A 12,675-nucleotide genomic window follows, 5' to 3' on the forward strand; every position below is an offset into this window, starting at 1 on the left:
AAGTATTGGGTTTATAGGCATCTTGATAGAAGTCTGCTTTAAGGATGGACTTGAAGGAAGTGAGGATGGAAGCAAATATTAGGCTGATTAGAGCCATATGAGTACTTGGATGGGCATGGTGCATCAGTCATGGAAGGGTTCCAGGAGTAAGGCATGACACAGATGAAGGCATGGAGATGAGTGGAAGGATAAGAAGTGACCAGTTAGTTGCATGATTGATATCTTCATCTTTGTTCGGTGATGACTGTTCTGTTGTTCTGTACTGCATTAAGATGCATGTATATTAATGGTATAGAAGTTAGAAATGGATAATCCCATTAGCTCATCCATTCTATCTCCCTACCAATGCACAATCGTCCCTACTCTGTATTGTGTAGAGTGAACAGTATGTCTGCAGCAGTGTCTTCATCAGTTACCACTAAAGGGGTGTCAGCCAAAAGACACAAGGTGTAGATAGTTAGAAATCAAGGCTTGAAATTCAAAGGAAAGGTGTAATAAGGTGTTTGCCTATAAATGACAAGCCAAGCAGAGAGATAAGGCTTCTTATTGTCTTCAGTGTAGGGGCTGGACAGTTATATGGATCTCAAGAATATCCAGAGTGATTGTAATTTAATAAGAAAAAAAATTAAACCTCATGTTTACAGTTTAAGCCAATCTTACTATTGGGGTATGTCTATGCTGCATTGTAAACCCAGGCTGTGACTCAGATTTAAGCCCAACCCTGCGCTACTGTCCATGTACAAAGCTTTCTGTGTCAGGTCAATAAGCCCTCAAGACTTGGGCCTGTGGACACACCCAGGAGGGTGGGTCTAAACCTAAATCCTGCTGTGACTGGGGTCCAAGCCCTGTCACTTTGTGGTGTGGATGCAGCTCAAGCCACAGATGTGAATCAGGAAATCTGCATTGTGCAGTATGGACACTTTAGCACAGTTGTGCACCCCAGCTCCAGGAATTGTAAACTCAAGTTTACAATACAGTGTGGATGCGTGGAAACATGACTCCACAAGCATGTGTCCCACAAATCTTGGTTTACAATGCAGCATAGGCATATACTTGGAGACCAGGATTAAACCTAATGTGGGGAGCAAATTATCCCACACATTCCAATTGTGGGGTTCTTGCACCATCCTCTGAAGCAGCTGATATGAGTAACTGCGAGAGAAAGGATGCTTGGCTAGATAGACCTTGGGTTTGATCTAATATAGCAGTTCTTATGTTCTTAGTAGGTTAATCTTCTATAGATTCCCCTTTGCAACCTATCATTTTAGTACTTGAAGGAATTCCCATTAGGATTATTACTCTATAAGCTTTTTTTTTAACCCACCCTTATATTCAGCATGTTGCAGCTGTAACAGTTTCTTGGAAAAAACTTATAGAGAGAAATTTCTGAGGGTTGTTACAAAATTCCATACACAAAACTAGTTCCATTTTCACCACATAACTTTTCCAAAGCAAACAGCTTTCTTTCCTGTGAACTGGGAGGTAATGAGGCTGTGGAGTTTTGGAGCTGTGTAAATCCTAGTACAGCCACTGGAGTACTGCTTCCTCTCTCCTTTCCTTCCTCCCTGCTTCCTAGGGCTTTATTTTCTGTCAGAGGGTCATCCTTTTGAATGACTGTCAAATGCTCATGCAGGTGGCAGAAATAAAAAAGAAACAGGGCTGGGATCTGTCATGAGTGCTGGTGAGGTGCATGTTGATCAGACATGGTTGTGTTGTCAAGGCAGAAGTTGTGATTGGGGGCCTATAGAGTATGATAATATTTGAAACTCAGTTTTCTGTAATAAAAATGACTTCTCAGATCACAATAATAATAGGAAACCATAAAATAGTGCACATGCTATGTTGCTAGGATGGTATTCAGGGTGAAAACAACCAACACTGGTGATCACCAACAGATTGAAGGCTATTGTTAAAAAAAAATGAATAAAAGTCATAAATCTGCCAGTGATCACTAGTGGTCTGTGGAGCCCTTGCTGGTGCACTGCAGGAGGAAAGATTGTGAAAGATCTTTTAATCCATCTTGTGGCTTGTGTCTGAACTCTCTCCCGTTTATCAACATTCTTCTTGAATTGTGGGTCCCAGAACTGGATAGAGTGTTGCAGCAATATTCCAGCATCAGGGCCAAATGCAGAGGTAAAATAATCACTCTACTCCTTGAGATTCCCCTGTTTATGCATCCAAGGATTATATTGGCCATTTTGGCCACAGCGCCACACTGAGAGCTCATGTTCAGCTGATTATCCACCACAGTTCCCAAATCTTTTTCAGATCATTGCTTCCCAGGGTAGAGTCCCCATTGTCTAGGTATGGCCTACATTTTTGTATACATTTACATTTAGCTGTGTTAAAACACACATTGTTTGCTTGAGCCCAGCTTAGCAGGTGATCCAGATCACACAAGGACAAGTCACTGATACCTTCATTATTTACCACTCCCCAAATTTTTGTGTCATCTGCAAACTTTATCAGTGATGATTTTGTTTTCTTCCAGGTCATTAATAGAAAGATTAAGTTGCATAAGGGCTAAGGACAGATCACTGCAGGATCCCACTAGTTACATACCCATTCAATGATGATTCCCCATTTATAATTATATTTTGAGACCTATCAGTTAGCTAACTAGGTTTTAAACCATTTAATATGCGCCATGCTAATTTTAAATCTTTCTAGTTTTTTAATCAAAATGTCATGCTGAACCAAGACAAATGTCATATTAGAACTGAAGGGGGCAGAATTCCACAGTGTGAATGAAACTCTACAGTCCGCATTTGACTATATTTTGTGTAGAAAGTTCTTATAAATACATGTTTCATATCCACTGTTCTCTTCTTATGTGTCTGCCCTTCTTTATGGACTTGCTAGTTTATACTGAAACCTTCTGGGAGGTTCTCATTCTGGAACATAGGATTGGCTATAAACTATTGTCTGTAGTTTCCCAGGGGAAAAGATCTCCTCAGATACCACACTCCTAATGCCTCATCCCAGGAGCGAGATTAACATGGATAGTCAGACTGACTTCCTTCCCCCATCATCCTTGAGAAAGAGAGTGAGCTGCCGGTAGAAAGCTGATCCTTGGGTGGGGTAGCGGAAGTTTACATCTCTCTCCTTCTTTATCTAAATGTGTTCTTGTGAGAATATATCAACTGTATGGCCTGGAGAGAATTATTTTAAACATAAATCTTCATGAAGCGAATAAGATTTTAAATAGGTCTCCTGTAACTCATGCAAGACTGAGAGAAAACATCCAGCTAACAATGAAGGTTCATCTAGTGGAGAGCACTATATTTGACAGCTGACCTTGCTCCCCTTTCCATCTTCCTATGAGACTCATTGCATCACCTCTGCAAACAGGAGCCTTCTGATTCAAACAGCCGATGGTCTTTCTTTGTAACAGTGTCACTAGCTGCCAGATTCCCTCTCTTCACACCTTTGAGTATAGACAGTTGAGTCCAGGAGTTCATTTGTTTTTTCTTTCACTGCTCTCATTAGCGTTTTGTTAATCATTCTGACTCTGGCTTTCCTCCCTTTTCCCCTCCCAGCACTGGGGATTTCAAGGTTCAGCTTGCATAACAGGTAATAGCAGGCATTTCCTTCTCCTGTGTCGGGATATCCTGGCGCCCTTCAGTCTCTCTCTGACTGTATTTAAAACAGACTCCAGCACAGGAAAGAAAGAAAAAAAAAAAAAAGCCCAGTCTAAAATTAGCAGCCTTGATAGAAGAAAGGCACATGGCTGTCCACTGGACTGTTTGTCAATGAAACAACAAATCTAAACAGAGCCAAAATGCATTCCCTGTCTGTGGCAAACAGGCATGTTGAGCTTTGGAGGGGAGGGGAGAGAGGGAGAGAAAGGCAGACCTCACACCAAAGGGAAGAAAGAACTGGACAAAAGGCATCCAAAGGTAAAAGCAGTGTGTTGTGCTGCTGATCTCACAAGAAGAGGCTGTGTGCAGATCTTGCTCTGCTAAGGCTGCAGTTTTGGATCCTGGCAGTGTTGCACCAGTGCATGAGGTCCCGCTGGACTCAGAAACTGAGTGTATTTCAGCTTAAACTAATGTGTTTCTTTGTGTATCATACAGTCCCTTCTCCTTATTGGACCTTTGAATCCCAGAAGGCTTGAAGGGGTGTCTCAGCTATCCTTCACCAGTGGCACTGCAAAGGCAGCTGAATTATTATTGCTGTTAGATTTAAACTGAAGTAAAGAATTGGGCTCTGACCTTAACATTCATTAGTATTACATCACCATGTTTTTTTCCATTTAATTATACATTTTGGACCCAATCCTGCAAGCCCTCTGTGTATGGAACTCCTATTCAATGACTGTTCTTTGCATGGATGTCTTGACTGGCTTGTGTAGTAAAGGAAGGGATTAATGTAAAATGTTTATGATTTGATGCTAGTGGTTTCACTGTGGAGTAGAGATGAAACCACTTCCTCCTTTCCCACTGGATTCTGTATACAGTTATTATCCATGAAAATTACTGTGGGAATTTCATTTATAACTGTCAGTGTTTCCATAGTGTTTCATTCTGCAGTTTGCAGTTTTATTTACTAGTTATTCCCACTCATTGCAATCTGGCAGATCTCCCTAGACTAAAATTCAGTCAAGTAAAGGCATATAATCATACTGCAGTATGACTGCAAAAATTCATTCTGTCCTATCTTTACTCTTCTCTGTAGTCCCTCTGGTATTTTTAGTCCTATTAAATCTTGAAGTTTGGCTTCCACTGTGTTTCCTTGTGTTTTGCCGCCTCTACTAATGAACGCTACACAGTGGCTTGTTTTCTTGGTTGACTGAGGACTTATTCAGATCTATTGCAGAAATAATCTCCTGTTCGTGTTCTGCAGAAGCTCGTAAATCAATGGGCTAATATTAAGAGAGAGCTACTGAGGGATAGAAAACATCTGAAGAAATCTACTTTGGAATTCAAACCCTATTGCTGTTCTGTTTATTCTAAAGAATTTGTAAAGCAGAATACTCTGCCTGTCCTGATCTAGATAGAATTTACCAGGTCGGTCTCCATGTACAAAAAGAGGTACTTACTGGCAAGTTGGAACACAGCAGCTATGGCTTCCTCCCACCACTGGACATCCTGTGAAATAACAGGCAGTTCCACTAGGCCCAAGACGAAAATGAGCTGACCAGCAGTCAAGGCGACGGTAGCGATTAGGTTACAGGCCCGCATCATGTCAAACTGCACTGTGGGGGACACACAAAGACTGAGTAAGAGCATCATCTTAAAATAAAATCTTGGGGGTTGAAAAGCAATACCCCACCGAGAAGCCATGGCAAAGTTGCCAGACCCTGAAAACATGCTTCAGAAGCTGCATATCTGCTAATTTTATCCCAATTTATAACAAACTCTTACTCTGATCTACATTCATGATTAGGCTATCTAAGAACAGGTTGCCTTTCAGTTACACAGAAATCTGTCATCATCTGTTCAGTGCAGACAGCCCTTGTATAAAGCAGATAGCCTTGTTTTCAGAGATAGCCTTCCAAAAAAGAATAAACATTTGTCCTTCTGGTTGTTTTATCCATAATTATAAGCTCAAACTCTTTGGGGCAGGGACCAGCTTTTTGTTCTGTTTGTACAGCACCTAGCACAACATCTGTAATACAAATAATAACTCCCAAGGCAAACCTACTGCTTTGAACTCGTCGTCTTTCTCCTAGTATAGTAATGTTGCATTTGCGACCAGCTGATGAGCTAAAGCCTACATCTCCCTTGCTTAAGTGGGAGCTACAGGTAGGGTGTTATGGAAGAGATTCTCAACTACTAAAATTTGCTCCCTGTCCTGGTCTTTCAGAGCCCAGATTTGTTAATTTACCAGGCACATTGCAAAACTCCTCTTTTTCTGGATGTTTGAGCAGGAAGTCAGTTGAGGGTAAAAGGGCAGTTATTTGTGGGGTTGTTGCAGTTTTCTTGTAATACCCTGTACACACGTTGTGTCCAGTCATTGATATGTGTATACAGTTATACTGTGCAGTATTGTAATATTTACATATTACAACACACAGCACAAATATAGAATTAATCATGGAAATAAATATTTGGAGGCCAGGATAGGTACTTAATAGAAATGAACACATTTCCTAGCTGGTTACTGAATAGACTTTATTCATTGCAAAGTTTACTACTTTTAGTCAGCTTGATGGTGTTTTTCTTCTTCTTTTCCTGTTAACATGATGGATGTCCTGTTTTCATCTTTTTCCTTCCTTTCTAGCTAACGGTGGACTTTATAAATGTCATTGTGCCAACACAACATCCCTTGCCTAACATGCCACTGCTACTCTGAAGTAGGAAGGGCTTACCATGTAAATGGCAACACTTTGGAAAAGAAAATGTTTACACTGACAATGAATGCAAATCTTCACCAGAATTGTTAAAGGTGACATAGTTGATTATGGATAGACAGTGTGGGTGCATCAGATACTAGGATCTGAGATTTCGTACATGATGAAAATGTCACAGAAGGGTTAATTCTCAGCTATTGTTACACCCTCTTACATTTTTCCAAGCTTTTTTGGTAACAAACTTCCATGATTTTGCAGTGGCTTGTTCCCAGGTCTCACCATTTATTTATTGGGTTCTGACAAGTATCTGATATGTTTGGTGCCAATACTCTATATTACTATGGAATGAAACTAGGACAATACTTAGTGGAGACCATTCAAACATGAACCTCTGTGAAAGGCATAAGTTGTGTTTAAAAAAACAGGTGCATACCAAAATCCATTAAGAAATATAGTGAAACCCTTAAATGAATGCCCAAAAAGGAAATAAACCTGTCAAAAGACATAAAGGTAACCTGCACAGTGAAAAAGTGAGTTTATGCCTCTCTTTATTAATACAAAATAAAGAAGAGAGAAAAGAGTTTAACCCACAAATGAAGTAGTTTTTTGGGTTGTGTAAGGTTTTTTCCTACTAGTTTGTTTTTATTAGAAAGGTAGATCTTGTTGTCCACAGGTGCCAGCTTCCTCCTTGCCCTGGGGGTGCTCAACCCCCACTCCACCCCTTCCCCCAAACTCCTATCCCACTCTGCCTCTTCCCACCCCCTCCCCTCCACTCTCACTCTGCCTCTTCCCCACTGTGACATTGCACTCCATATGTTTTATGGAAATATGCTTGTAAGTGTGAATATGATGTAACTGGAATATGCTTTATGCAAAAGGTCTGTAAAGATGCAGGACTCACCCCTGTGGCACCTCTTGCTGGCCATCCAGGGAATTAGTTCTTTTCCAGCTTCCAAAGTGCCCTCTGCAGGCCAGTGTCCCACTGCTGCTTGGCTCCTCTGTCCCTCCCAGGACCCTTGTGTTTAGGGGGCTGCCCCCTGGCAATACCCCCTGTCATAAACAGATGGTTAAGGGTTAATGTCTCTTTTACCTGTAAAGGGTTAAGAAGCTCAGTGAACCTGGCTGACACCTGACCAGAGGACCAATGGGGGGACAAGATACTTTCAAATCTTGGTGGAGGGAAGTCTTTGTTTGTGTTGTTTGTTTTGTTCATTGTTCGCTCTCGGGACAAAGAGGGACCAGACGTACAATCAGGCTCTCCAAATCTTTCTGAATCAGTCTTTCATGTTTCAAAATTGTAAGCATAGTCAGGCAAGGCAGATTAGTCTTATGTTTGTTTTCTTTCACCTTGTGAATGCTTTTCCTTTTGCTGGAAGGATATGTACCTCTGTTTGCTGTAACTTTGAATCTAAGGCAGGGTGAGGAGGTCCCTCTAGTCTATATGAATCTGAATACCCTGTAAAGCATTTCCATCCTGATTTTACAGAGATAATTTTTACTTTTTCTTTCTTTAATTAAAAGCTTTCTTTTTTAAGAACCTGATTGATTTTTTCCTTGTTTTAAAATCCAAGGGATTAAGTCTGAACTCAACAGAGACTGGTGGGGGGGAAGGAGGAGGGGAAGGTTAATTTCTCCTTGTATTCAGATCCAAGGGGTTTGGATTTGTGTTCCCCCAGGGAAGGTTTTGGGGGAACAGGAAGTGTTGCAAACACTATATTTTTAGCTGGTGGCAGCGTTACCAGATCTAAGCTAGGAATTAAGCTTAGAAGGGTCCATGCAGGTTCCCCACATTTGTACTCTAAAGTTCAAAGTGGAGAAAAAAAATTGACACACTCGCAGTCTCAGGGTCTCCCCATCCCCTATCCCTACCTCACCTCAGTCGTAGGCTACTTCCAGTCATCATCCAGCCCCCACATCTTGGGGCAGACTACAGTATCAGCCTACTCATCACCAGGAAGATTGGGTTGGGACCTGCTGCCTTTGCCTGCCTCTGGGCTGCCCTCTGCAACCCCCGGTACCCATTGGCCTTCTTCTAGGCCACAACCTGGGGCTTTCCAGGCTGGAGCTTCCCAGCTACTCTGCCTTTCCCCAGTCCTGTTTCACTCAGGTACTCTGCTCAAGTCCCTTCCTCTCAGAAGCTACAGAATGTCTGTCTGTGCTCCTGGCTCAAAGCCTTTTTATAGGGGCCAGCTGTGGTCTGTTTGGGGCATGGCTGCCAGCTGTGCTTACTTCCCCAATCAGCCTAGCTTTTCTCCTGCCCCAGCCCTCTGCCAGGGCTGTTTTAAGCCCTTCCAGGCAGGAGTGGGGGACTACTCTGCTACAAGGTCTCTTGTAAGGTATTATTACAAAGCTTATAATCCACTGAGTGTGTTTATCCTGTTTGTATGCATGTATCATTCTTGTATCTGAAGCTAGAAATATGAAATGTAACTCTGAGGTCCTATTGTAATTATGCAAAGTGTGGGCTATTAATGGTGGTTTGGAAGCTTGATGGCTCCTACTGACTAGAACAATTGGTTGTAAATGGTCTGTTTACTTGCAAACTTTCCTGGGTGTGTGTGGGTCAGCCCAGGAAGAATGAAGGCTGGGGTCTCACAGGACATGGGACAATGTCACCTGGTAATGAAATCCATCTTAAATCTGGTACTTTTCCATTTAGAAGGAGGGGTGGGGACCCAGAAAGACAAAAGATTCCCACCTTGTGCCAAAGCTATAAAAGCGGGTGGAACAGAACAAAGGGGCTGCCAGTCATGAGAAATCCCCTAGTTACTACCTGAGCTGGAACTAACAAGAACTGTACCAGGGAAAGGATTGGGTCCAGACTAGGAAGGAGTCTAGTCTGTGAAAGAAGCTTATTGGAACATCTCTGAGGGTGAAATTTTACCTGTAAATAGTGTATTAATGTATTGGGCTTAAACTTGCATGTTTTGTTTTATTTTGTTTGGTAACTTACTTTGTTCTGCCTTTTATTACTTGAAAGCATTTAAATCCTACTTTTTATACTTAATAAAATCACTTTTGTTTATTAATTAACCCAGAGTACGTGATTAAAACCTGGGGGAGCAAACAACTATGCATATCTCTTTATCAGTCTTGCAGAGGGTGGACAATTTATGCGTTTACCCTGTATAAGCTTTACACTGAGTAAAACTAATTTATTTGGGGTTTGGATCCTTCTGGGTGCTGGAGCTACGAGACCTGCTGAGCAGTTTTTGGTTAAAGTCTGCAGCTGTGGAGGCGTGGAGCAAACCTGGGCATGTGTTGCAGTAGGCTAGCATGTCTGGCCCAACAAGGCAGGGTTCTGGAGTCCTAAGCTGGCAGCAAAAATGGGCTCAGAGGTAATTCCAGCATATCAGGTGAGAGTCCCAAGGGGGTCTGTGTGACCAAACCTGTCACACCCACCTCTTTCCTGCCAGTTCTGCCCTCTACCCTGAGCATGCCCAGTCTCTGCTCTTTCTCCTCCCCCCAGTGCCTCCTGCACGCCACAGAACAGCTGATTCCTGTGGGCAGGAGGCACTGGGAGGGAGGGGGAGGAGTTGATCAGTGGGGCTGCTGGTGGCTGGGAGATGCTGCGGGGGGAGGTGGAGGAGCTGGCTGCTGGTGGGTGCAGAGCACCCACTAATTTTTTTCCATGGGTGCTCCAGCCCTGGAACACCCACAGAGTCGGCACCTATGATCTCATCTATCTTGTTTTTCCTGGAAGAATCCATGAATGACTGGAGAACTAATAGCACAAGCACTAAGAAAGTGAAAGCCAAGCAATTGAGAAGGAAAGGGGATTTTAGTCAGAATATTTAAAAATTTGTTTTTGTTTGATTATTTATTAACATCTATTTAACTCAAATGCCTTACGCCTTTGCTAGAGATTCAACACCCTGAAACTTCAGTCATAGTCTAAGAAAGCTTCCAGCCAGTTCCCTGATCCTCTAAGAAGACTTCCAGCAAAAAAAAAGAAAGACAAGACTTAATATTTTGGGTATTTGTAAGACAAATAAAAAATAAACTTTTTTTTTAAAAAAAAAGTAAAGCCATTTAGGTCTTCTTTTGAGTTATAAAAATGCATGAACCCAATTTTTCCCATGTAGGTCACCTTTAACTTCCTGTACAGTAAGTAATATACAATTGATTGCTGACTTGTTAGCGTTAGATGTTAATAGCCATACACTGCTACCCTTACTCACGCTGGAGAACCTTACATCTTGAAGTACCATTGAAATGAGCCAGTTCAGTAGGAGGTTAGCAGAATATGGCCCTAAACACACACAGTTTTGGTTTTCCTGATTAATCCATTTTCTGAAAGCAGAGGAACTTACTTCTGAAAGTAACGATCAGTCATAGAGTAAATTTTATGGTAAGACTCAGTGCTAATTTTGAAAGTGCAGTTCCTTGGTAGTGGGAGCCCTAAGCAATCTCCCCACAGTGAACATGAAGTGTCATGAAGTGCTTTGGGACACAATAAAACCATCATCAGGCACCTGCTAGGCTTTACAAACATCAGTAAAACTTGATGAATGTTGAAAGTGTCATACCTATATCATAAGTGTAGGCTATCGCTTTCTGAAATATAGCCTTTTATAATATTGTAAAGGCCTTTAGCTTGTGTGATGAGTTTGTAATAACTGAATCTAGAAACAACCAATTCACAGCCATTATTATTAAAGTCCTTTTACTTGTCTAACTGTACCATTGAACCCAGAGGATATTTAGTTCACATGTAATAAATTCTGCTGGCTTGTCCTTGGGCTGTGTATTAACCACAGTCAGAGAAATACCAGATTGCTATATTTTGTAAACTTCTATTGCACATCCCTGGTATTTGTAAGGCCATGGGTATATTTTACAATAGTCATGGACAGGTCACAGGCAGTAAACAAAAACTCCATGACTTATAGTATAAATACCCCTGATTAAATTGGGGGTGGGGGCTACTGGCTGGGAGGTGCAGGGGCACCAGTTGCCAGGGGCAGCTGAGAAGTGGTTGCTGTGGCCATCCCGGGACCGCTGCTGGGGACTGCCCACCTGCCGCTCTTCGGGCTGCTCCCGGGATCACTGCTCAAGCAGTCCCTGGGGCTAGCCGCACCTGCCGCTGCTCCAGCAGTCCCAGGGCCAGCTGCACAGGGCTGCCTGAGCAGTGGCCGGTGCGGCTAGCCCCAGGGCTGCTCCAGAGGTGGCTGGTGTGACTGGCTGCAGGGATGCCTGAGCGTTGGCTGGTGTGGCTGTCCCTGGGGCCACCTGAGCAGCTGGCTATGGAACCAGCTGCTTGCACAGCCCTGGATTAGCCACAGTGGCTGCTGCAGAAGTCACAGAGGTCACGGAAAGTAACCAACCTCTGTGACAAACACAAAACCCATGAGGATCGAAACACCACAACTTTGTCTTAATGAACTCTGTCATTCATGACTTATTTATATTTGCTGTTACTAGGCTCATAGTTTTATATGTCTATTGTAAGTTCTTTTGGCTTCACCTAGGGTTGTCCCTAGACATTTTGGTGCCCTATGCAGCCCCCCCCCCATGGGGTGGCTGGCCCCACTCCTCCATGCAGGGGCAAGAGCAGGCTTGGGAGGCAGGGGGAAAACCCACCCCCCAGTCCGAGCTGGCGGAGTGGAGCGGGTTGGGTCCTGGTCGCTCCGCTTCCTGACACCTGGTGATTGCAGGGCGGGCCCAACCCCGCACTCACAGGGTGGCGGGAATTGGAGTGACCCGGCCCCAGCCCGCTCTGCTCTTTTCCCCTGGCTCCCAGCCTTGGGACTTGGGGGACAGGGGGGAACTGCCCCCCAGCACTCACTGGTGGCACAGCTGGGAGCAAGCAGAGTGGAGCAAGCTGTGGCTAGGTTGCTCCACTTCCCACTGTCAGCTGACCTGGGCTGCAGTCCCCTGGGATGTAGCTCAGGGGAAGGGGTGGAGTGGGGGCAGGGCTGGGGCGGAGCAGGAATGGGGACTTTGGAGAAGGGGTGGAGTGGGGGCGGAGCTGAGGTGGAGTGGGGTGGGAAGAGGCAGGACGGTGGCACACAGGGGTGGGGGCAGCTTTCCTGGCCAGCTCAGCCGGCTGGGGGATCTGGCTGGCTGCTGGAGCAGCATGTAGCTATGTAGGGCACCAGGAAATTTGGGGCAGTTTGGTGCCTCAAATTTCCTGGTGCCCTACGCAGCTGCATAGTTTGCGTATGGGTAAGGACGGTCCTGGCTTCACCACAGAAATGATTATATCCAGGAGTCCAGATATAGTGAGTTTGCAACCCTGACTAACTCTATCAGCTTCCTGCAGAATTTGTAGTAACTGTGAGCGCAGGAATAATTGGTTCATGATTATTATATGCTCTTGACAGCTGGGGAGTTTAGTGGCCTTGAACACAAAAATAGCTGGTTTGCAGACATTACAA

The 12,675-nt window shown here is 43.8% G+C and overlaps 2 protein-coding genes across 5 annotated transcripts in view; one reads left to right on the forward strand and one right to left on the reverse strand.

Moving 5' to 3' along the window:
- IFT140 (intraflagellar transport 140) overlaps nucleotides 1-12,675 on the forward strand; it is a 244,046-nt gene that overhangs the window by 170,995 nt on the left and 60,376 nt on the right. The gene's annotated exons all lie outside the window — the stretch shown is intronic.
- The window catches only part of TMEM204 (transmembrane protein 204), a 40,102-nt gene that overhangs the window by 14,458 nt on the left and 12,969 nt on the right, over nucleotides 1-12,675 (reverse strand). Inside the window, exon 2 of the mRNA XM_030545689.1 lies at nucleotides 5,042-5,197. Coding sequence (XP_030401549.1) covers nucleotides 5,042-5,197 — 156 coding nt within the window. The remainder of the gene's footprint in view (nucleotides 1-5,041; nucleotides 5,198-12,675) is intronic.

Source organism: Gopherus evgoodei, unplaced genomic scaffold (genome assembly GCF_007399415.2).
Source record: "Gopherus evgoodei ecotype Sinaloan lineage unplaced genomic scaffold, rGopEvg1_v1.p scaffold_38_arrow_ctg1, whole genome shotgun sequence".
In the NCBI taxonomy this organism is placed as follows: Eukaryota; Metazoa; Chordata; order Testudines; family Testudinidae; genus Gopherus; species Gopherus evgoodei.